General features: G+C 37.6%; 1 protein-coding gene across 9 annotated transcripts in view; it reads right to left on the bottom strand.

Annotated features, from left to right (window-relative positions):
• ZNF385B (zinc finger protein 385B) overlaps positions 1 to 23,446 on the bottom strand; it is a 154,198-nt gene that overhangs the window by 33,762 nt on the left and 96,990 nt on the right. For 6 of the 9 annotated variants that reach the window (XM_066189826.1, XM_066189827.1, XM_066189825.1 and 3 more), the window contains 2 exons: positions 19,158 to 19,288; positions 1,536 to 1,646 (listed from right to left, as the gene is read on the bottom strand). In XM_066189826.1, coding sequence (XP_066045923.1) covers positions 1,536 to 1,646; positions 19,158 to 19,288 — 242 coding nt within the window. Of the gene's footprint in view, positions 1 to 1,535; positions 1,647 to 2,359; positions 2,420 to 3,926; positions 4,033 to 19,157; positions 19,289 to 23,446 lie in introns of those variants that run through there. The other 3 variants (XM_066189832.1, XM_066189833.1, XM_066189831.1) reach the window with 3 other exon arrangements.

The raw sequence follows: 23,446 nt of genomic DNA, 5'->3' as shown, positions 1-23,446 counted from the left end.
CAGGAAAAATTGCTTGGTTGACAGACGTACAAAACGATATAACATTTCAGCTCTTCTTTTGTTGGCTTGTTTCAAGCTACTCAGTTGTGATTCAATTTATCTGCCTGAAGTGCTGTTTGTCCACCTGGATGTCAGCACAGACAAAGTGGGTGACTCCTCTGGGGACAGGACCCACCATCAGAGGGACCCTGACCTCAAGAGGAGAGGGAAGAGTGACAACTGCCTGTGCTGCCTCACTGGTGATGGATCCACCTCAGAAGCAAGGATTCATGAAGCCAAAGAAAATCTTAAAAAATGTTATTGGTTCCTTGATTTAATCAGTAAAAGGAGATACCTGGACCAAGTATCAGAGCAGAAAAGATTTATTCCCCACTTAAATCTTAACCTTAAAGTAGAAAGACAAGCAAACTAAATTTAAAAATAATTACTTCTGAGGATCAGTTAACTAAGCAGATACTGCCACTTCAAAGGAAGTTTAATAAGCTTGTCAAATGATGACAGATTTAGAAATCAATTTGAAGCTAAGATAGCACTGCTTCAAAATCCTTACCAGCCTAGACAAGAAAGGCAAACTGGGGAAAACACTTTACAAGACACTTTCCAAAGTGCAATGTTAGAGGCAAAGAAAACCAGGGTAATGGGTATGGGTGCTTTACTGCAAATCTCGAGGAGCACAAAACACTCAAAGGCTTTGAGGAGGTGCCTGCAAACTGTTTCTGAGATCAAAATTATGACAGAAAAATATGTAATATTAACACATCACTCAGGGATTTATTCTTAGCCTTTATATAAAAAAAAATCTGTGAATTTGGGTTTATTTTTAGTAACTTAATGATATTAGTAATAGTCTCTAAGAACAAATACATACTCAACTGTGAAAGGTCATAATTTTCTTAGATATAGTTTCCTTGAATTTCTTCAATTTTCAAGCTACTTAGGAAAAAACACTTAATGGTTACATTTTTTAAAAACACCAGTGTAGTCTTTTGTAATGATTTTTTAAAATTAACCTCCAGGGAACAGTTTCTTTTAATTTCTCATCCTCAAAATGACAGCTAGAAGTAAGTGTTTATATTTATTACAAATGAAAGTTATTGGACCAGTCATTTTATTCAGAAATGGAAAGACGTACCAGCAAAGCCGCACCAACAAAAAAATAAAAGCTATTTCATTAGGAAGAAAAGCAAATATGACCTGGAGAACTCACTGGGAAGCTTTTCTGCTTCACCTCCTTTAAAAAAAAAAAAAAGTCAGGCAAACATTTATTTTTGCAATACCTCTTGAAGGTTATTGAACCATCAAATGGGATCTCACCTATGGATGTGGCATTGAATATCATACCAGAGCTATCCAAGAAAATTAAGAGTTCTTGCTCTATGGACTTCTGCCTCTGAGTGGACAAAATACCACCCCAGCAGGCTGAGCAGAATGTAGGTAGAATTGGAACGAGTTATTTGGGAAAAAGAGATTTAGATTAATTATACCTAATGCACCAAAAAAAAAAAAAAAAAGGTAGAAAAATAGACAATACTCACGTCAGAGTTAAATCGAAGCTGGCAGACATTACAGGAAATTACTTGTTTCTTCTTTGGGGGAATGGACACTCCAAATGTATGGTTTATGACTGCTTTTTGCACAGGATCCATCTGGAGAACAAACAATAACCAATTTAAAACTTTTCAGGGCAATAATGTGTACAGAAGAAAAATAATAATAAAAAAATAACACTCCCAGCAGAAAGCTCTTTTCTTTTAATTTTTGAGATAAACAGGAGAGGTAAGATTCCAGCCCTCACAATAATTAGATTTAACATAGGTTAGGGAATTGGTAGCATGCTAAAGCTGATGAAGAAAAAGCAGCTTCATTGTTGCTGTCATCCCCAGGTTACTAAGTAGTTCTTTCCTCAACCCTGCACATCCTCTGGGCTGCAGAGCCTCTCTACCACAAGTGAATTGCAAATGAAGGCCCTCCCCTATCACCCACTGTTCCAACAGACACATTACAGAAACCACTTTTGCACCCTGACAAATCACTGTCATTTATTTCTACATGTTTTCCTTTGAGTGACAAATATTAGCACTTATTTGAAAAATATTCTCTCCTGGAGATCTCCTTGTGAAAGGAGGTCCTTTGCAGGCTCTGTTACAAATACCACTTGCTGAGAAAAGAGGTTCAATCCCCAAGCATTTCCATGCAGAACTGATGAGTGACAGAGCCCATGGGAAGGCTGAAGTTTGGAGGAATATGAAGGGAGTGTTTGTACCAGGAAAGTTAGCACGCTTCAGAAAACATTTTAACACGGAAAAAAATGTGAGAGAAAGGAAAACTCTGAATATATTATTCCTAAATTTGACTGAACCTTTTCAGGAAGACAGAACTGATTTCATCTTTGCTAAAGATCAGGACTCCTGTTGGTCACAAATATGCTCAGGATCACAGACCGCTCTGTTGTTAACAACCTGGAACCTGGGGAATGACACAGGATGTTCAGAAAACAGAGTTTACAACCGCTGCTGTGTCGAGGCCTCAGTCACAACATGTCATTCTTCCTGATGTGACATGAATACAGATTAAAATTAATTTCCTGATGCAAAAATATTCAGACATAATTTTCTAATTAAAAAACCACAAGAATATCTGGTCTGGTCTCAGCTCTGATCCTGCTCTGAGCAGGACATTGGACCAGATGACATCTGAGACCCCTTTCAACCCAAATGATCCTATAAGCATCTGTGAATGTGTGGATCCTCATCCTTATCTAAGATAAGCACTGGATTTTGAAGAGGAAAGGGAAAAAAATGCCAGATTACAACAAAAGATAAATTCTCATTTTCCCATTTTGTTTTTAAACCAGTCTGGAAGAAAAAAGTTTGATTTGCTATAAAGTTAGATTTTTCTGAAGCTTGCATTGCAAGCTCAGTGATGTTTTTTTTCTTTACAGTACTACTGGGAGAAACCAAACCTGGCTGTTTAATCCCAGGTGATCCACAAGGCACACTTGGTACTAAGACGACTTGCAAAAGGATGAGAGAACAGCTGAAGGAACTGATCCACTGAAGAATTAGGACAGGAAATCACCTGCTTCCAGACTTTGTAAACATAAAGACTTTAATTTTTCCTTAGTACAAACTTAAAGCTTCCAGAGAAGCCTGCACGACTGAGGATTTTCTGCACATGTATGTACACACACACAAAAAACAAATTCAAGAAAAACACACTGCATTGTATCCGCCTAAGAAGATATTCCCCAAATGTATTACCTAACATTAAGCACTTTTCTTTTTTTTAAGGACAATGGCTACTTATGTTTCTTGCTGCATTCATTTTAAACTAAATGCATGCTTTTGCAAATGTCACTGGTAATAAATTTTCCAGAGAGGAAATTTAATTTTTATCACCTTCTGCCACTAAATACTGTATTTCATTGCCACAGGGATACCACATGACAATACAAAAGTAAAACCACCTCATCTGGAATGATCCACTGAATTATTTAATGATGCAGTGTTGTTACAATGAATTGTGACAAAATCTAAAAAATAACCCCTGAAATAAATGCCCTTGTTACCTGTTTCTTCTATTTCTAGGACACAAACTAGAAACTCACAACTTTGAGAGTTCAAAGTCTAAAAGCTTAAAATACAACAAAACAAATTTTTTGTGACTTTTACAATTTACGGCATCGCCCTACGTAGTATATCACAATTATACACGCAGATTAGGAGCTTTCTTTGAGCAAACACTTTATGATAGAAACAGCAGTCAATATATATTATTATATTTATAATACATGTGAAAAGATTGCTGTATTATTAGAGAAGAGTTGGTTGGATTTTTTCTTAAATTAAAGCTATGTTTTACATTTCAACCTAAATACTAAGTGTTAAGCAGTTAATCTAGAAGGAAAGAGTAATGTTCAAAAGTACCTCAACCATTTGGAGTGTCTGAGATCGGTGAAAAGAAATAGCAAAAGTACCCACAATTGTCTGCAGTCCCGTTTAAAAAAAAAAATACAAAGGGAAGAAGCAGTGATCAATGACTCCTCTGTGCATTCCAAATAACAATCCACAGCGCTAGCGCGAGGCAAGGCACTTCACAACCACACAATGCAGACTGTGCACAAAGTCCCAGTTTCAAACAGATGTAGCAGCACAAGGACAAAAATCCACGAAAATAATACAGCTCATGCTGTCTCCAGAAAGTACCACTTGTGATCCCCAGGGGAGCGGGTAATGATCCTTCCCAAACCGGAGCCCTGCATGCGGGCTGGTCATGATTAGAATTCAAGAAGTGTAACATTAACAATTAATAGGCTTTAAATATATCAGAAACTGGGGTGGATTACAGCACGCTGGAAAAATAAAATAGTATCTCTCTGTTAGAAGATTAATGCTGCAGGGTAAACTGATCTTAGATCCCTACACAAAATTATCCTCTTCACTGCAGGAAGGGAGGGAAGAGGCAGAGAGATATTGGCTGAGGTATTTATTAGGAAATGATGCAGCACAGTTTGCCCAGTGGGGAGAATCAGTATTTAAGAACCAGATCTATAAAACAAAATAATAACAGAAGCTAACAGCTATCACAAATGCAAATAAAAATCTGCACTACGCTGTTTATGCTACAGGGGGATTTAACAGAGCAATTCATAGTACTCTGGTAGCCATAACTAGGTTTAACAACCTGTTAGTATATTGTTCTCCTATTTCAATTGGTTTAATAAAAAGTTAAATTTAAAAATGTCTTTTCAAGAAAGTTGAAGATACCATCTTTTTTGCAATGAGTCTCATTAAAACCACCCAAACTATCAAAGGGAGCAAGAATTAAGAGAACTCAGAAAAAAATACTCTACAGCTACTGAGATTTGCAACAAGAACTTTGAAGGCACCTAGGAAATACAAGTGTAGCAACATACAGGACCGAACAGGGACAGCACAGACATTGTATTTCCTACTGCTTTTTCATATTTTCCCACCAAAAATATTCCAGACTCTAGTTTTTCTGTGTATTTGATAAATTCCAGTGACTTTTTCTTGCATAGTTACCCCTGAAACTGATGTGAACCAGTTTGCATACTTTGCATGCACTTCCAATGCCTAAAGTCCTCAGTGCCAAGAAATAGTATTTTCATAAAGTTCAATTTTATAAGACCTGTACCACATCCCAAATTATCTTTTACTACTTAGTCATTCTGTGCACGGAAGTCATTCCATTACTTTCTACATTCTTGTTGCCCATCTCCTGCCAAAAATCAACTTATTCAATTAAATATATTGAAGATATGGACAGGGACCATATAAAATACTCTGAGTAGATCACTATTGAACTCTGAGCTGATATTTTCATGGAACCACTATTATAAACCGAAGCTCTCATTCCCAAGTCTTGATGGCCAATTCATAGCACACTACATTCTATGCCAAGTTTTGTGAATTTTTACTTCCATGTGCCTCACTTTAGAAATATCTAGATGCAACTTTACCAACCACCATTTTCTGGCTTGTCAGTCTCATCAAGGTGTTTCCAATTTTGTGGTCTTACTTGGTCCTCACTATCTTGGAGAATTTTGCCAATAGCAAATTTCCTCAACTCACCTCCCAAGCATCTTTTTGTCATGCAAGAATCCTCTTATGCCAATTTAGTTTTTTAAAAAAATCTTTGCCAAGGGGTTTTGTGAAAAACCTTGTTGGCAATTCAGATTATGTAGATTTAAACCTCCTTATTCACTTTGTTGACCCCAATAAACAGGCTTGTAAAGAAAGATTTATCATTACAAAGGAATTATGTTGACACTTTACAGGCGGTTTACAGGATTAAGTGTTCTATTATACTGTTCTTACTGAGGTACCTGCCCATTTGCCTGGTAAAAAACCCCTTTCGTTCTCCATGGAATGGATTTTAAAAACTTGTATCATATTTGCCACCTTTTAGTCCTTGGGTACAAAGGCAGTTTTAGATGAGCTGTTACACCTTATCATCAGCAATTCAAGAATTTCATCTTTGAATTCTCTTATCATTGTTGCTACCAGAAAGTCTCCCTGCCCTGCTGTATATCAGGATACCATGACAGTGCCTCCTGGGAAAGGAACCAAACTACAAAAAGACATGAAAGTAGGCACAGGAAGAAGAGAAAAAAAATGTGTTGGGAGAAGTCATTTGGTAAAACTGAAGTTCTGGTTAGTTTGAAAGACCTTTTTATACACAGTAGACTCTAAAAACACCAAATTGTGACCCTCAGAAATAAAATGCAATGATCCTGAGGAGTAGTAAGTGCTGCCTTTTCCTAACAGAAGCATGACCTTAAACGTAAGTAAGGTTTGAAATTGTGACTGGCAGTGTCTGTCCTATTACCTCTTATCAAGATGTAACTCTTGGGACAAATATAGAGTTAACTGTTAGACAAGCTTTTGTAAACATAATATTGGTAGCGGTGATAGGAGATGTAATTCAGTATCACTTAACCAGAAGGCATAATAAGCTTCTGAAAAACACAGAGTGGCCTTCAGCATACTATGTTGGTTTACTTTGATAAAGAGAAGTTTTAAACCATATGTGGAATGAACTGATAATATAATCCAATATTTCCCCGCAGAAAAAAAACCACTGGCATTTATAAATTACTGATGCAACATCTAAACTAAGTTTTGTAACTCCTTGTGTGTTTGAGCTCCAGTTGTTATTAAAGCCAAAAGCACAGTGCCACTGTGGACAATGATCATACACTGAAGCTTATTGTAAATTCTGCCAGATACACACGGCCCCCTACCTTAACTTTACATTTCACAATGACTAAAAGAGTGACAGAAGCGAATACACATATTCAGCAAAGCACATATTTAAAATGCCCAGCATAAAATCAGAAACATTAACATTATGATGCAATGCTTGGCACGCTTGGCTAACACAAACCAGCAAAAATCTGTTCTCTACACGTTTGTGTTGCTTTTGTTTCAACGGGGAACATATTTCTCATTTGACAAATTCCAAGCATAATTTAGTGTTCAAGTCACTGCAATTCTGTTATACATTTCATTGCTGATTTTGCATCACCAGGAATATTTGTGCAAGCTCTACTGATGGAGCTCTATCTGAAAGGAGGTTATAGCAAGGTGCGCATCACTATCTTTTCCCAGCTAACAAGAGGAAACATCCTCAAATTGTACCAGGGGTGGCTTAGATTGGATACAAGGAGAAATGTATTACTGAAAGGGTTATCTAGCATTACAACTTTGCCCAGGGAAGTGGTGGAGTCTCCATCCCTGGAGATATTTAAAGATGTGTACATGTGACACTGAGGGATATGGTTCACTTGTGAACTTGGCAGTGCTGCAATAATGGCTGAACACAATGATCTTAAGGGTCTTTTCCAACATAAATCACTCTGTGATGTGAACAACTTTCTCTTCTTGCAGGAAAACCATCAATATTCCCAGTGCATCAGCTCTCTTTGAGTGGCAGAGAGTGTCTCAGGAGATGTGTTTCTGTAGCATGAGCCTGCAGCTCTCTAAGCACCACCTCCTTCTTCACAACATTTTGGAGGTTTTTAAAAAACAGGCAGATGTAAATGGCCAATAACCAAACCAGGGGTGACTCAGATTCTCAGCAGCTGATTTGGAGACTTGTGCAAATACTTCATTGAACAAAAAGAATAATCAATTTACAATATTATAGAGGCTTTTTGTTGTCGTTGTTGGGTTTGTTTGTTTGTTTGTTTTTTTAACTGCAGTCCTGTGGTTTAACTGAGGGTTGCTTTAATCACTTGTTTTTTTAAGGAGGCTCTCTCAATGTACTTACACATTGCACATTTGCACAGAGCAGGAAATCTGTATCTCAGGGAAATCAAGCCCAACCATACTCAGATTACAGGAAGTCCATGATTTAACTTTTTCTTTTTAAAATGCTAAGTAGATGTCTCCCCAAGTGCAGTAAAACACTAAGAAAAAATCCATCCACTAAGAAAGAATTCAGACCACAGGGAATAGCATCTCCCTTTCTTATACATGATTCCTAAAATGCAACAACAACAACACTGTACTCGGAGTGCAACTTCTGAAGGCAAATCTCTCTGAATGCAACTTCTCACTGTGTTTGTCTGTCTCCTCAATTGGGCAGCAAGCTCCAACTTCCCTGTGGAAAACCGTGGCTGTGGTATCTGTGACCTCCACACACTACTAAAAGTCAGGGTAATCAGCCAGGAGGAATCTTAAAACAAACCAAAAGTCTTGCTGTAATTCACTTGTTAATGTCAGATACTACAGCTATCTGTGAAGAGCTGCTGAAATAAGAGTGAGTACTGAAAAATAAAAAAGGAAAGAGACACCTTTGGCATTTACACTTTTACTTCATTTTTAGTGCAAGACAACTAAAAGGACACCCAGAGCTGGAAACAACTTTTATATCTTAAAAGTATTAGAAATACTAATAAATTCAGCTTTCTCATTGTCATTTTAGATTAAGGTTCAGATAAATTTGCATTTGAAAACTCCATATTATTTATGTTAACAGAGTTGCAGGGATAAATCCCTGGACTTCAGAGATCCATTTTCCATCTCCAGCTCCTAGAAGCTAAATTTCCCTCCCTACATTTTTATATCCAGTCCTATGGTATTATGCAGAGCCTCTCAATGTGCTATCCTTCTTGCATGTTCCCCCTTTAAAATAAAGTTTGCATGGAAAAATGAAAAAGATGCTGATTCTCTTTGTGTGTCTGTATTCACAATCACACAGAACACTGAAAGTGATGTTTGAAGTGATTTACAGATTTGGGATAAGCCAAAGGGAGCCATTACATCTGATTTCCTGAAAAATTTATTACATAGTTTCATTCACTGAAAAGTTTCAGCCCTTCCTATTACAAAGTCAAATAATTTGTGGTCAACCAGAGCCTAAATTTTAGGAAAAAAACCATCTCAACAGCTTGATTTAAAAGTTTCCTAACAAGTTAATTTACATCACTGTGGGAGCAATACTTTGAGTTATTATAAGCCACTCAATCTAGTTGTGCTTCTCTATTAAAGGTCACTCAAACTTCAAACCCTCTCAATAGTGCAGGCACTCATGCACTGCAATCATGTCAGCTCTTAACCTTCTCTTCTTTGATAAACCAAACTCCTTAAGCTGTTCACAATAAAAACCTTGATTAATTTGCTAGCTTTTCTCCAACTCCTCTTCAGATTTTCAATATGCCATTGAAGCCCAGACACTAAAGGTCAGAACACATGCTCAAACCTACTTCCTCTTTAACTACCTAATTACATCCTTTCTGTTTTAACAAGAAATGCATTCATCATCTTTCCTCAGTATCAACTTGGGAAGCAGAGTCCTAAATCTTTACTGACATGCACATTTACTCCTCCTGTGTGCTAGCACAAGTAATTTCACCATTGCACATCCTTCTCTCTCTTAGGATGTTTTCTGACCCAGACTTGTAGAGGGCTAAAACAGCACCACACTGGGAATCTTATGTTCAAGCAATGACTGCTTTCAGTAAGGTTTGCACTTAGGAATTTGCAAACCATTGTGGAACAAGATCAGGAGGCTACTGATGAATCCCAGTCTTCTCATAGTCTTCTCAGTAGGATTTTCTTTCTTCTAACCCAGTTCTGAAATCATGGGTTAGACCAACATAAGCAAAAGGAACAACTGAAACAAAACCAAGGATTTTCTAATATTTTGCTTTTCTGGCCTCCTCTGTCTCTGCACTACTCTGATTTTCATTTTTAGTGTCAGTTTCTTGGTGTAGGCAAAGATAAACCCTCAACTCTTCCTACCTTTCTCTTCTTTCCATACAATGTGATATGATTAAGCACAGAGGTCAAAATGTAACTGAGAAAACACTTTTAAAGTATTTTTTACTCTTGTTTTTTTAGTGCTGTGAATATTTCCTCTGCCTTTCCTTCCCTTTATGCTTGTATATTTATTGCATGTTAAATAGAATTTCTGGGTTAGAAAATCATAAGCAGAATAGTCTTAGTTCAAAATTTTCAGAGTTTTCTGAAAATTAAATACCACTGCTGTTCACTGTTTTACAAATATTTGTGTAAAAGATTATTAAAATGTAATATTTGATTCCTATTGAAGTACTTGACCCAAAGAAAAAATTGATAGACACCACAGGAAAAAAAAAATCTAAATCTGGTCTCTGCTTCTTCTAAGGCTTATTCTCAAGCAAGGATATAAATACATTAAAGGATTGAGTTTGTTATGAGAACACCAAAAATAGATTTAACCTTTATGGTAAAAATTGTCAAATTTTCTGCTCCAGACAAGACGGAAGCCTTTTGTGGGTGAAATAAAGAACAGAAAGCTGCTGAGAATGTTTTAGGATAAAAGAGAATTTTCTACCAAACAAATGGAGAATAAGTAAAAAAAGGCAAGTATCTGTGGCTCAGTGCTTTTTGTTATATGAAACTGAACCAGTTTTAAGTATTTGTCAGCTTCTTTTTTAATCCATCCAGATTACTACTCTACCGCTATGCAATACTTTGTAAAACAAACTGCTGTGGCTATGATAAACAAAACTTGAGAAAAAAAAAAGAGTAAAGTCCAAATCCAATGGTTAAGCTAATGCTCAAGACAGTTTTCTTTCCTTCTGTGGATATGCTGGCTCACGGGTTTAACTGTACATGAGTAATTTCATTTGAGCCTTATGTTACTCATTTGCAAAAGGGGGATAAAAATGTTTCCAACCCCATAAAAAAGCAGAAAGGTCTAAATTACATGTTAAAATCATCTGATAGAAGGTGTTATATAACTGCTCTTTATTGTTAAAGCTGCTGTTCTCAGAGCATTCAGCTGCGTTCAGATAAACCAAAAAAAAAAAAATACTGTCTTGCCTTCAGATCCAGCAAAAAATAAAAACATACTGTAGTTTGAGACTTGCTGAAAAGCAAACATATAACATACTCTGAGAACACAGCTATTCTTGTTACAATCCCTATTACCAACTGGCAGTAAAACAATATAAATAGGTAAAAAAATTACAAAAAAAGTACTTTTCAGCAAAATCCTGCCAAAAGATTCAAGCCTAAGAATTTTTACTCAGAAAATGAGCTTAGATAGCACACGGGGCAAACAAGATTCCTGAGTTTTCCTTTCATCTTTGAGATGGTCTTTAGCTATGACCCTTTTCTACTTAAAAGTCTTCTTTAAGTTTTGATGAGTTTTCCTGCTCCCAGGCTGCTCCAGAACACCAAAACACAAAGATGAATGGTACTGCAGTAGGTACACTTGAATTGCCACTACAGTTCTGAACTATGCTGAGAGGTTAAGGACAAATTCAGAGCTTTTGATTAATTCTGTGAACAGGAGAGAATAAAGATGCAAGAAATCTAGTCTTCTGAAATTAATTAATATCATTACTTTTCACATACTGAAAAAAAATAATGAGAGGCTAAAATTTACGTGTATATAGAAACTTGAATATGAATGTAAAAAATGGCTACATATAAGTGAGAGGCAAATCAGAACCAAGAATTGCCTAACCATTTTCACAGCTGTCTGCTGCTTTTACCTGTATATAAGAAATAAGGCCTTTTTCACTTCAAAATTAATAATGATATCTCTGATTTGGGTTTGTTTTTCTTGCTTTTGTTTTGGGTTTTTTATCAGCAACACACTCGGCACAAACAAACTTCAAAATGCTTTTCATTAAAAAAGCACTGTACTTAGATACGAATCTTTAAAGGATTCTTCTAATTAAGGCCATTCTGAAACTTAATGTAGTCTCAAAGACTGTTGGTTTGGGTTTTTTCTTTATGTTTGGTGGGGATTTTTTTCCTTTAAATTTAAGTAAATGAGAAACAAAGCCAGGTAGAAGTATTTGTCTAACAAATTCAAGGGAAAGAAATGAGGTCCTCTTTCCCTAGTGGCAGCTTGGGGAAGCAGCTGAAGTTCATGGTGAAAATGGACAGACTGAATACAGAGAAGACTGGTCTGAAAGGCACAGCTCTTCAAATTAGCCTTGCTCTTGAAATGAGCAGGTTGGTGCCCAAAACCTGGTTGGTGCTGATTTCCAGGCATGAAAAGGAAAGACAAGTTTCCCAGTGCAGCTTTAAATTACCATATACGGTACCTTGAGATTGTCATGAAATTGATGGTATTTAGATTAAAAGACTACAAGTACACCCACATTCCGAAGGAATGAGCATGACAAGAATTAAATTTTAGCTACATTTTTATAAAATATTACCTAATAATTAGTGCAGCAATTCTCAGTTTTGCACAGAACAATGTGACAAAGGTCTAAGGCAGGGCAGGAAAGCTCACCATATACAGCCAGGATACTACAAAAGCAGCCACTTCATCAGACATATGGAGAATTTTATCTAAAGCTGCTCTAGAATTTTGCTTAGAACTTGTAGAAATTAGGTTGGCAATTAGGAACTAGCAAAATCTTTGTAAGCAGAGTAGTAAAACACATGTTACTTGTCTTAACTACAATTCTGTGACTGCTTGCTTTGAGGGGAGATGTTTTAATCACATTCTATTTGCAAAACATCATTCAGTTACCTAATACCTAAAATATTTATTTTTAACAATCCTCTCCCTTTAAAAAGCTTCCTTGTATCAGGAACATACTACTAAATTGAGAAGAAAGCAATTCAATGCAGAAATGCAGATAAAGGCTTCTGAGCTTTCCTGTGCTGACTAGTAAAAGAAATAAATACTGCTGAAATGTTAGAAAGAGTAACTCCAAGCTTTCTGTTATGAAAGATATAAAACACATATCCAAGGATTTTCTGGAGGACTCAGTAGGTTGTAGGATTTGTACACAGAAACTGTATTTCTTTAAAGAATTAGGATGACTTAATTACTTTTATTTGCAATAACGGATGTAATGCAGCAATTTAGGAACCATTTTTCAAAATCCACATAGTGGATATCAGACCCCTGGAAGGGGTAGGGAAAGGCTGCACCTGGTGACTTCTGTTCTTCCCCAGTGCATGTCCGTGCACTTTCACCTTAGAGACAGGGTTCCCTATCTGGCTGCTGAAATGGAAACTGAGAGAAGGAAGCTCATCTATTCAATTCCTCTTTGAAAAAATACAAAAGCAATAGGAAAATCTATAGAATAATTAATGTTTGACGAGATTCTGCCTTGAAGCCTGACTATATTATTTTAATAAACACTTTTCCCCCCCTCGTAATTATATGTATGATATACTAGAAGAAGAGGAAAAAAGTGCCTATTTAGGCTCACCAATTTTACAGAGCTGCTCTTTGAGAGATTCCTGACAGGAACTAGGGAACCTGCATCTTTTTGTTAAAATACCAGAAACCGAAAAATCTGTCAAAAATCAACTGACAACTCCCTGCTTTTGGCAGCTCTTTTCCCATATCTATCATACTCAGTGTATCTTACCAGGTGTTTTCTTCAAGCTCAGAGGTTTTTGAAAGTTTCAGGAAAAGACTCAAGTATTTTGTAGGAAAAAATATACCAACTTCAATAAACATTTTTCAGGGCTTCCACAGGCTGAGAAGAATTTTTTCCAAAAATTCCTACCACAGCTGAAAGAGTTCTCTGCTGCTATGCCTCAAAGCCATAGAAAGACAAAGAGGGATTCCTGGCTTGATAAAAAATGCCTAAGGATACAAAGAAAAGGGACTACAAATTGAAATTTGAGAAAATTATGGCATGGAGAGTAAAGAGGTTCTGTATCCAGGTACTTGGACAAGAGATAGCAAAGACTAGCCACAGAACAGAGTCTGTGTTGACAGAATCTGGGCTTTTTTATGTGAACTTCTGCTTTCCTCACCTGTATCTCAGAAAATACTTATTATTTTCTTATTACCTTAATAAATGGCAATAGGATGATTCCTCATGTTGTGAATAGGACGATTCTGGCTATGACTTGAAAAACATGAACTCTTATATCCATAACAACTAAAAGTGAAGAATGAATATTTTTAAGTTTTCAAAAGAATAGAAGGCAAACCTGAAGTCCTTGTGTGCCTGCATAAAGGGTATAAGAAGTCTGTAAGAAAAACATTACCAATTTTTAATTAAAGAAACCCCAACCAACAAAAATCCTCATGAAAAATATCCAGCTACCATGCAAAACATCACTCCTAAGTCAATTGCCTAAATTTCCTTTCTGTGCCATTAATGAATGTAAAGTACAGCTCTTAAAAAATTTCACCTCCTCTCTGGAGTCAGATGGAGAGGACCAGAAAAAGTCACTTCCCTCTAGCACTCCATAAAAGGGAAAAGGGGAAATCAGAGCACAGGGACAGAGTACTTGGATAAAAGGACAGTAGATAACGGGTTGGCAACATCCAGTTGGCTGCATTTGTAATCCGTTCCTGCCATATACAATCCTGTGCTGCAAAGCGTACTTTGGCACTGCAGCAGGGTGTTAAGTGGCTGAATTCAGACCCTGCTAAGGAAAGAGAAAGCTCCCAAGCCACTGTCCTGCCAAAAAGACAGAAGAGGCACTTGGCGCAGAAGGGTGAGTGAAGCTGGCGATATGGGTGTCCTGTTCTCTTATCTGCTGAACTCAGCTTCTGCCTTGGTGATTGCTGGGCCCTTCAAATGAGAAACAGATAGGCAGCAAACAAAAATGTGAGTAATAATTGAAAATGCAGAAGAGGAAAGAGAAAATTAGTTCCTCCCAGTAGTTGTCTTGGGGGTAGGCCAGGGATACTTAGTCCAGGCAGGGCTAATGTTGGAGAAGAGTCAGAAATTTCTGACTAAGTTACTAGTCAGCTCCTCTTCCCTTCCTGTAGCACATTCCAGCTGGCTCACCTTCACTGGCAGATGTAAAATATCTCTGGTCCACTTTTCAAGGGGACTGAGAGAACTCTAATATAAAGAATCAGCATAAAGCTACTTGAAGAGAAATCAGACACTGAAGCAATAACTAGGCCACATTAACCCATGTGTCCTCTAAAACATGAAGGGTATGAACTAGCATTTAGAAACCAATCATGGGCTAGTTAGATGCAAAATGTTTCACTAATGTGAAAGCTACAAGAGATGCTCTAATCCTTGATTACCCCTGAGGCCATAACAAACTCAGAAAGAAGCATATGAATTGCTGATTATTTTCTATGATGATAGAATCTGAGAAGCTGCTGATAATGTTTTTGTGCAGACTGACAGGTCCCTGGCTGTACCACTTCAACTAAATGTGAGTTATGTAGTGCTGCTCTCATTTTAGGACAAGGCAGAATATGCTAGAGTTTGGAGATTTCTTTTTTGGGGGGAGTACACAATTTTTATATAGGGAGATGAAGACAGTAATCTTGAAGTGATCAGTGATCTTGATCTTGCAAGATAACTCCTGGCTTTCAGCCACTTTTGCACATGTACCATGATGTGATCACAAAGCATCCTTTCATCATTCCATACACAAGATGGATGACAGGAGATGAAGAACCAGGGACGTTTAGAGAAAGAATGCTACAGAAGGTAAAGCTGTGTGGTGGAAGCCAGCCAGTGTAAAATTAGAGATTATGCTATAATAAACACACAATGGGGATCACAGAAAACTTAACTTTGATTTCCACCGACTATTACTTGACTTACATATTTTTAAATGTAATCAAAATGCAAGTTGTTAACCTGTTAAGGAATCTTTAGAGTCATTTAAGTATGCTGAAAAAGAGCTCTGCTTAAACAATACGTTCCAGTCTACATCCATCCCAAACTGAAGTACCAGTTTGGGAAGTTCCTATAATGATGTTTCCCAATTTTTTACCAACAAGAACAGTTTAAGTAAAAATAGCTGATCATCAGATTCAAGCTCTGCATTTCAGACAGAGGGGTATTGAGCAAGACCATTTGGAACCTGATGCCAGGACAAACGTGATGTCGCCTTTGGATGCACTGCTGCAGCATTTCTGAGAGAGGGTTTGTCCTTCCTTGCAGCACCTCAGGTTCAGACTCTGACAGTCTGATCATGCCTCTGCTGTTCTGACAAAACCACTTGCTGCTGAAGTGAAAAGACCAAGGAAGACAGCACCTATTCTGCAATACTTCTTTGCTTGGAATCCTTCATCCTGCCCTTACAAGATCTCCTTCTGGCCGATCTGTTGAAACAGGAAAGTTTTATTCCCCTGAATGAAGAGTAAAGATACATATCCAGTGAGTTAGTACAATCATTCCCCAAATAATTTTTCCTATATAATAAGTCTTAATGAACAAAGAGAAATTTAATTGGGGCATGAACCGGCAATTACTATACATACATCCACAGCATATTTAGAACTATTAATAATTTAAAGAGAAGTAAAAGAGAGGCAGCTTAAACTAAATCACACAATTCCATCAAGAAAGTAAGATATGATGGGGGTAGGCATTTCTTTCACAAAATCAGGGTCTGCTCAGTGCTTCAGCTGAAAGTACCCCTTGTGGAGAGAAGCTAGGGATCAAAACACTTCCACAAACAAAATGGGAACACTAATGTTTTATCTGGAGAATCACAGATGTTTTCAGAGCTGAAAACTGTCAAAGTTAACTAAATAAGAAGGGGGTTTACCCCAGATAAGAGAAGTTCTTTTGGGGAAAAAACTGTAGGGGGTGTTCCTTTGAAGATGCTTGTAGTTAATACATTTTACCTTGTTTTTTGCCTTGTTGGTTACTGTATTAAGTGCCCATGAAGAAACTTATCTTTTTTTAAGGCCATTGATTTTAAGTTAGAAACCACCTCCTGGCAAGGTTTAGAAAATTGTTTCTGTCTCTGACAGTCATTGAAAATACAGGTGGATCCAAAGAAGTTTTGTCTCAGACTGTTTCTTTCTGCCACCTCCAGTGAACACACGCAAGGACAATCAGCACCCTGGAAGGGTCCCCTCAGTCCCTTGGAAGACAAAGAGAGGAAGGGAAACGCACTGGAGGTTTCCTTGCCTGCAGCCCTTGACAAGTCCTCCTATGAATGAAATGCACAGATTTCCTGATTGATCCATAAAGCAAACTATGGCTTTTATTTTTCTTCTAGTATTCACTTCCTGCATATGATAAAAGATCATGGCTCTTTGGATGATGCATATGTTATGGATCAACTGCATTTAGCTTCTATAACTCAAAATCTTCATCTGGAAAAACTGTTTTAAACACTTTTAGATATTATTGCCACCACTTAGGAATAAAAAAGAATAGAAGAAAAAATAGACTACAAATACAAAAACCTAGAAATCTACATTTGCAAAGGTTGTGCTAAGTTAGAAGTAAAGGAAGCCCATGACAGCTGGCATTCATTGTGCCTGTCAGTAGACAATCATGAATGATTCAGTTTTCCAATGAGCTTTGAAGTCCATTGTGAGAGACTCTTAAGGAAAATCAATATCTGCAAGATAAACGGCAAAGTCTGCAAATTAGAAATAGAGAGGTACTGAACCACTGTTTCTTAAAGAGCTTAAACGTGCAGCATCTGTGGTGTATAGCAGCAAAATTTTACATAATGATCAAGAATTGCAAGGAAGGAAGTGGACACCAAGTTGACAATGTTTGCCAATTACCCCAGGTCTAATTTTTAATAAAACCTACAGAAGTTTGGAGAGGAATGACAGTTGTGAAGGATAAACATGCCAGGAATTAGGCAAATGAAAGGTAACTCAGGTAAATATTAACTAGGCAAAACCAGTGTAAATGTAATTAATCTGTTTCTAGAGGCTACTGTGACTCTGATATTCAGTAATACCACCAGAAAGGAAATAATGGTTGGTTGACTCTAAAACTACATTTCTATTTAAAAGTTTCTCTGAGTCAGAATGAACAGTTCTGTGAAAAAGCTCACCGAGAAAACCTGAGCAACTGGAAGGCAAACACACCAGTAACAAACAAAATTCCTGAGAGTATAAGGAAGAGGATGGAAAATTAATATGAATTGCATCATGTCTAGATATGGTAATGACACACTGCTTCCTTAATATGGTATTGAGTTTTGAGGCTGCTCTTTTAACATACCTGGTTTTTTCCTTATCTTTTATATCTTTGCGCAAATACACATCCCCACATCTCCCTGACAAACACACATTTTTCACATACATGTTTTGCAATGAATTAGTAATATTTGCTACTGTTCATAGGTTGGGCTGCTGACACAAGAGCAGCTGGTCCATGTGTCACCCCCCAAGCGCCCCACGTCACGGCGTGCTTTGGCACAAGGCCTGCCAGCAAGGTGGATTTGCACGGCATGAGGAAAATAATGCTGCTGTTGTTTTAATTTCAGACAGACGGTTAGCTTGTGAAAGGAAACACTTGGCAGAGGTTCAGCTGGTGACTGTGTGGTGGTGGTGATGATGACATTGCTCCCCTTTCCGCCCCCTGCAGCCACAGTGACAAGCGCGATGTGCAGCAGTTCAGGTGACGGTCACCTACAAACACACTGTACCTGCTGCCTGGGCAGAAATGACTCACAGAGTTTCCTTCCTGTTGCCATTAGCTTAAATATTTAAGCTAAAACGTGATGGCAAACAAGCATTTTGATAACACTCATTCCTTTTTATGAGCTGATAAAGAAGTGAGAAGTACAGAAGAGAGGTTTTTTTAATTGCTGCTCTGATAAACATGAAGAACCAAAGAAGTATTATTTTGGCTTTTTTAAAAACAAAAACAAAAACCAAACCCAAGATACTTTACCATAAAACAAAAATAACAGGTCCACCTTTTTCACATTGGCTGTCTGTGCAGTTTTACACTTTAATGTTAAAATTATCCAGAATTAGAATATCCTCCAGTTGCTTTCCTGGCCATATGAGACTTAGCTTGATTCAGTGTATGATCAAGAGTAGTGTAGAGCACTGTAGGATCTAGGTCTTACCTGTCACACCTGTCTTTTCATCAGCCTTTATTTTTTCCTTTTTTACAGCACATTGAAATACACATGTCCAGGCAAATGCTGCAAATCATTCCATTGCTTCTCAAATCTTTAGCATAGCATAAGGTTATTTTTTTCAATGTGCAAACACCACCTCAGAAGACCAAGTTAAAAATCAATCAGCCCCTTTCACAGTGAGAAGGCTGGACACCACTCCAAGCCTTTCATATGGGGGAAAAGCAACCACCACGGCACAGAAAAAAAGGGCTCCCTAGAACTTAGTAAACAATGTACTAACATCTTTCTCTAAATGTTTTAAGGCAGCTTCAGTACTGGATATTAGAACCAGATTGGAAAGCATACACTGAAACTAAATGTGGAAACACCTTTACTTACTGTGTTAAAATTTGGGAAGAATCCAACAGCAGAGCTGCTGTCCACAGGGAAGGACATAAAGGGTTTGATATCCAGGGAAGGCTGCATCATCAAGGTAGGTGTGCGCACAAGGGTGGGAAGTGTAGTAGTGCCTGCCAAGAGCAAACAAAACCAGGAATTCATGGTATTCTCCTTTCTGCAACACACACAGCATAGCTGACACAACTCCCAAGAAACAATTATACAGGGGATGATGAAAAGGCTCTGTAGGAGTTAATATCATTAGAAGGAACCTATTTACACACAGTACAGATGAGGCAGAGCACTTCCCTATGGCTATGGACACTCAGATGCTGAAGAGAAGACATATGGTATATAAATCACACTGGCAGGTAGAATAAATAATTTCTACAGCTGCAAAATTCTTCTTGTGCCAAAAAGGCCAGGATGGGTCCCCATGAAAGTCAGATGCTTTTGCAATTCATGGTTGCCTACTAGATCAGCCAGCACAGACAATAAATACATGGATGCTGAAATCCGGAGGTTTGTTTCCAAATAGTGATCTGCGTGTTATTTTTCCCCCCTTTTGACGAACTATCAGGTGCTACACAAACACGATTTCATCTAACATGTAAAAAATTGCCTTTTTTATGGTGCAAGGCAAGTATTAGAAAACAGATGACAATTAAATAATCAGCTAGCATATAGATGAACTCAATTCTTTACATGAAATGTTAACTATTTTCTAAATTGGAGCTCTCCAAACCAAAGTTTTTTAGAAATCTATATGCTGAATCTTTTCTGTATACACTTAAGAATCATTGCCCAGGTAGATCCCAAAGGAATGGGCAGGCACAGACATCCAAATATTCATTTTTAACTAGCTATCTTCTCTATTCACACAGTAAGTGTGCCTAGCACACAGCTCCCAGCTATGCCTGTGGGAGTATTTTTCCCTGAAACCATACAAAATAGATTTCAAATAAAATTTCCCTCACTGAAATATAAAGTAAAAAAATCCCACCAAAACCCAAACACAAAAAATCCAAAAAAATCACACCAAACCAAACCAAAAAAATCCCCTCAGTGTCTCATTCCTGGGTGGAATAAATAATTCAACACTGACAGGAGCAGGCAGCGGAACCTAAGTGTCCCACACCTCTAAAGGAGGGTGAGTCACTCTCTGTCTCCTACCTCTGTCACAAGTTCTCCGTAATTACCTCCTTTTCCCACTCAGCAGTGGCCACAGCTGAGAGCATAACAGGCCTCTAAGAAACTTCCCTTGTCTCGGGCTTACACAATACCTAAGCTTTATTTTCATAGAAGTCATCTGAGCTTTTCTAACCTAGCCAGGAAGGGGATGGGGACTGAGAGGTAGTCAGAAGGAGGGAGTTAGAAAAGTAAACAAGTAATTTTCCTTCTCCTCTCCCATAAAATCAAATAATTTGTATCCACTTGTAAAATGCCAGGCAATCCCTATGGGGTGTGTGAGTGCCAGTCTTCCATTAAGGGATATCCCTTTCTGCCTGTTAAGGACACACAAAACTGATGACAAAGGACATATTTTTCTCCTTTTCACTGTCCTGCCTCCGCAGTCACAATTTCAACCCCATCTTATGGTATCCAAGAGGAAAGCTAAGTTCAGAAGCCAGATGGGGCTGCATGGATTTTTTGGATGACCAAACATTTATAACTAGCCCTGAGCTCAAATTTTGTTGATGCTGGTGAGACAGTCATTTTGATCCCAGCTGCAGCACAGTAAACATTATATTATGGTCCAGCAGATGAATAGCAGGCTGTAATCAATTCTCTGTTTCTTCTATAGGAAAAGCATGATGCTTGCACAAAGATGGGTCAATGACAGCTATGCAGAGAGAATGTTTCACACCCTCCCAAGAGAGCTGCACAACTTGAAAGGAAAAATATGTTTGAGGAACTTTCCCAGAATATTTTCTCCCTTCTTCTATCCCAATACTTTCATAAATATCAGGTTTGTTCCTGCATAAGCCCATAAGACTAATTGACAGCTGTGCCTAATTATCTGTAAGTCAAAGCTTATTCAACTGGAGTCACAAACGTCAAAAAGCTAAAGGCTAACATGCCTATAGTTTCTTATTCATATCTGTAATGGAGAAGATGAATCAATAGGAAAGCAGTGTGTCAGAGAATTTATCCAAGGAAAGTATCTTCAACTGCAAAAATGATGATTATTTCTACTAGCTGGTTCGGAAACAGTAGATTTACATAATTTGGATTTCAGAGTTGCATTCAAACAGGAACTATGTTGTACTCAATTACCTAAAGGGCCATCATCAATCTAACTTCTGCAAGTTTCTCTTTGAAGTTCATAAGCAATTAAAGATCCGTGAAGTGAAAGACGACCTGTCCTCTCTTTACATAAACATACTTTAACAAAGCTATGGTTACATATTTTAAGTCAATTTTACAGAAAAAAAAATAACAGAATTGGCTTAAATTGTGACTGACATTTGAAATCAAAATTACTTTTCTGATGCTGTCCTTATTCAATATATAGAAAGCATCTGGCATAAAATCTTTAAAAATTAAAAAAACCAATTAGCATCCTCTTGAAAAAAATCTAACCTTCTTTGTACTCCTTGGCTGAATCATAGAATCTTTCATGTGAAAAAGACATCTGAAATCTTTCTCTAGTTTGTAGTCCATGGTGTTTCTGCTGCCAGGAGACTAGAATACATTTGGAGTCCACACAGAAAACAAAACATACACCTACTGGACTGATTAGTAAAGGCATTAATCATAAAAAAGTGTTCATATTGTTTGCCAATTTACTACTTCAACAATTGCCAGTCAAATATTGATAACACTGTTGGACTGAAGTTTGGCTTTCAGACTCTGAAAGCCTCTGAAGGAATTAAAAGGTAAAGGTGACCTAAGTTACAAGCAGAAGCACTTCATGACAAAATCATCGAATCAAATGCAATAGGGTAGTTTTACCCTGGCACAGCTCCCAGTGGTCAAATAGAACCTCACCACTACTCCACCAAATCTTTATCCAGACCTGAACTAAGCAGGAATACTGGCAAAAAAAGATGTTGCTGACAAGCTTCATTATCTTCATAAAGTTAACAAATATTTATAATTTCATTAGCATTTTAATGATAAAGACAACTTACCATGTCAAACATGGATTGTTTTAAACTACTGCTCTTTCTTGTAAAGGCATTTGCTTATTTCAGCTTCATACTTGTTAAACAGTATTTTATAACTTCAATTTTGACTCCCACAGCAGGACTTATCTACGTACTGGGAATGCAAGCTGTGGACAGACTTTGCAAAAGGCACTGATCCTCACTGGTCCCTTTTACCCATGTCGAAGAGGAGGAAAAGAGGTTTTCAGATGACCCAAAATGTCTCATTTTATTACAAGTTTTTCTTCTTCCTATACATATTTATCTGAACAAACAAGTCCCTGTGTACCAGGTGCTGCTCCCCTTTAGCTATGTCCACGTGGCTTTGCATACACTGCAATGCACTGGGACACTGATGCTTCTACAGAAGTTAGGAAAGTTTGTAATCTTTGCCCAAATTCAATCAGCCTCTAACAAATAAGGGGGCAAAGGATTAAGCAGTGCAAGTGATATTTTTGGGGAGCAATCAGAAGGTCTTATCTCTGCAACTCCTGTGGCAAGATGGGTCCCCAAGGCCAGTGAAGCAAGATTTAGCCAGTTGCCAGCAAGGGAACAGGTGACACAGGGACTTAAAGAATCTCTACCAACAACTGCCCCTGCTTTTCCAGCTTCACATTAAAAACAGAATTCTAGACTAGCAAGATTGCCATTTTGGCAGAGGGAATCACAGTAACTTTGGCCGTGGTAAACAGTCACTGCTCCTCTCCTTCAAGTAAAAGTGGTGCCAAGTTCAGTCAAATCTAAGCACGTAACTTCATACTCTGTATCTCCTGAAAACTATTTGTGACACTATTACTTCTGTAATTTTCTCACCAAGTGCTTTTCTTTGTCACTGAAAAACACAAAAACAGTGTAAGCCTGCTCATTAATTCCTCAAATTTGGGTCATTATTGGACCATTATACAAAAAAACTCCAATTCCATCACAAAACATACTCATATAAAATGTATTTTTTAATTATTTCAGCTTACTTAAAGAAATGAATTCTGTTTCAGACTTGAAGGCATTCTCTTCCAATGTCTTCATTAAAGGCAACTGTAGAGAAATCTGAAGCCATATTCAAATCTCCTTTTTTCCTGTTACCTAAAGATGTTACTACAGTATTTTAATCCTCCCATCAAAGGAAGAAATCCACACTCA

The sequence above is a fragment of the Chamaea fasciata genome, unplaced genomic scaffold (genome assembly GCF_029207755.1).
Source record: "Chamaea fasciata isolate MVZ Bird 193981 ecotype frontalis unplaced genomic scaffold, bChaFas1.0.hap1 SCAF_8, whole genome shotgun sequence".
Lineage (NCBI taxonomy): Eukaryota > Metazoa > Chordata > Aves > Passeriformes > Sylviidae > Chamaea > Chamaea fasciata.
This window is presented reverse-complemented; position numbering and strand designations above follow the sequence as displayed.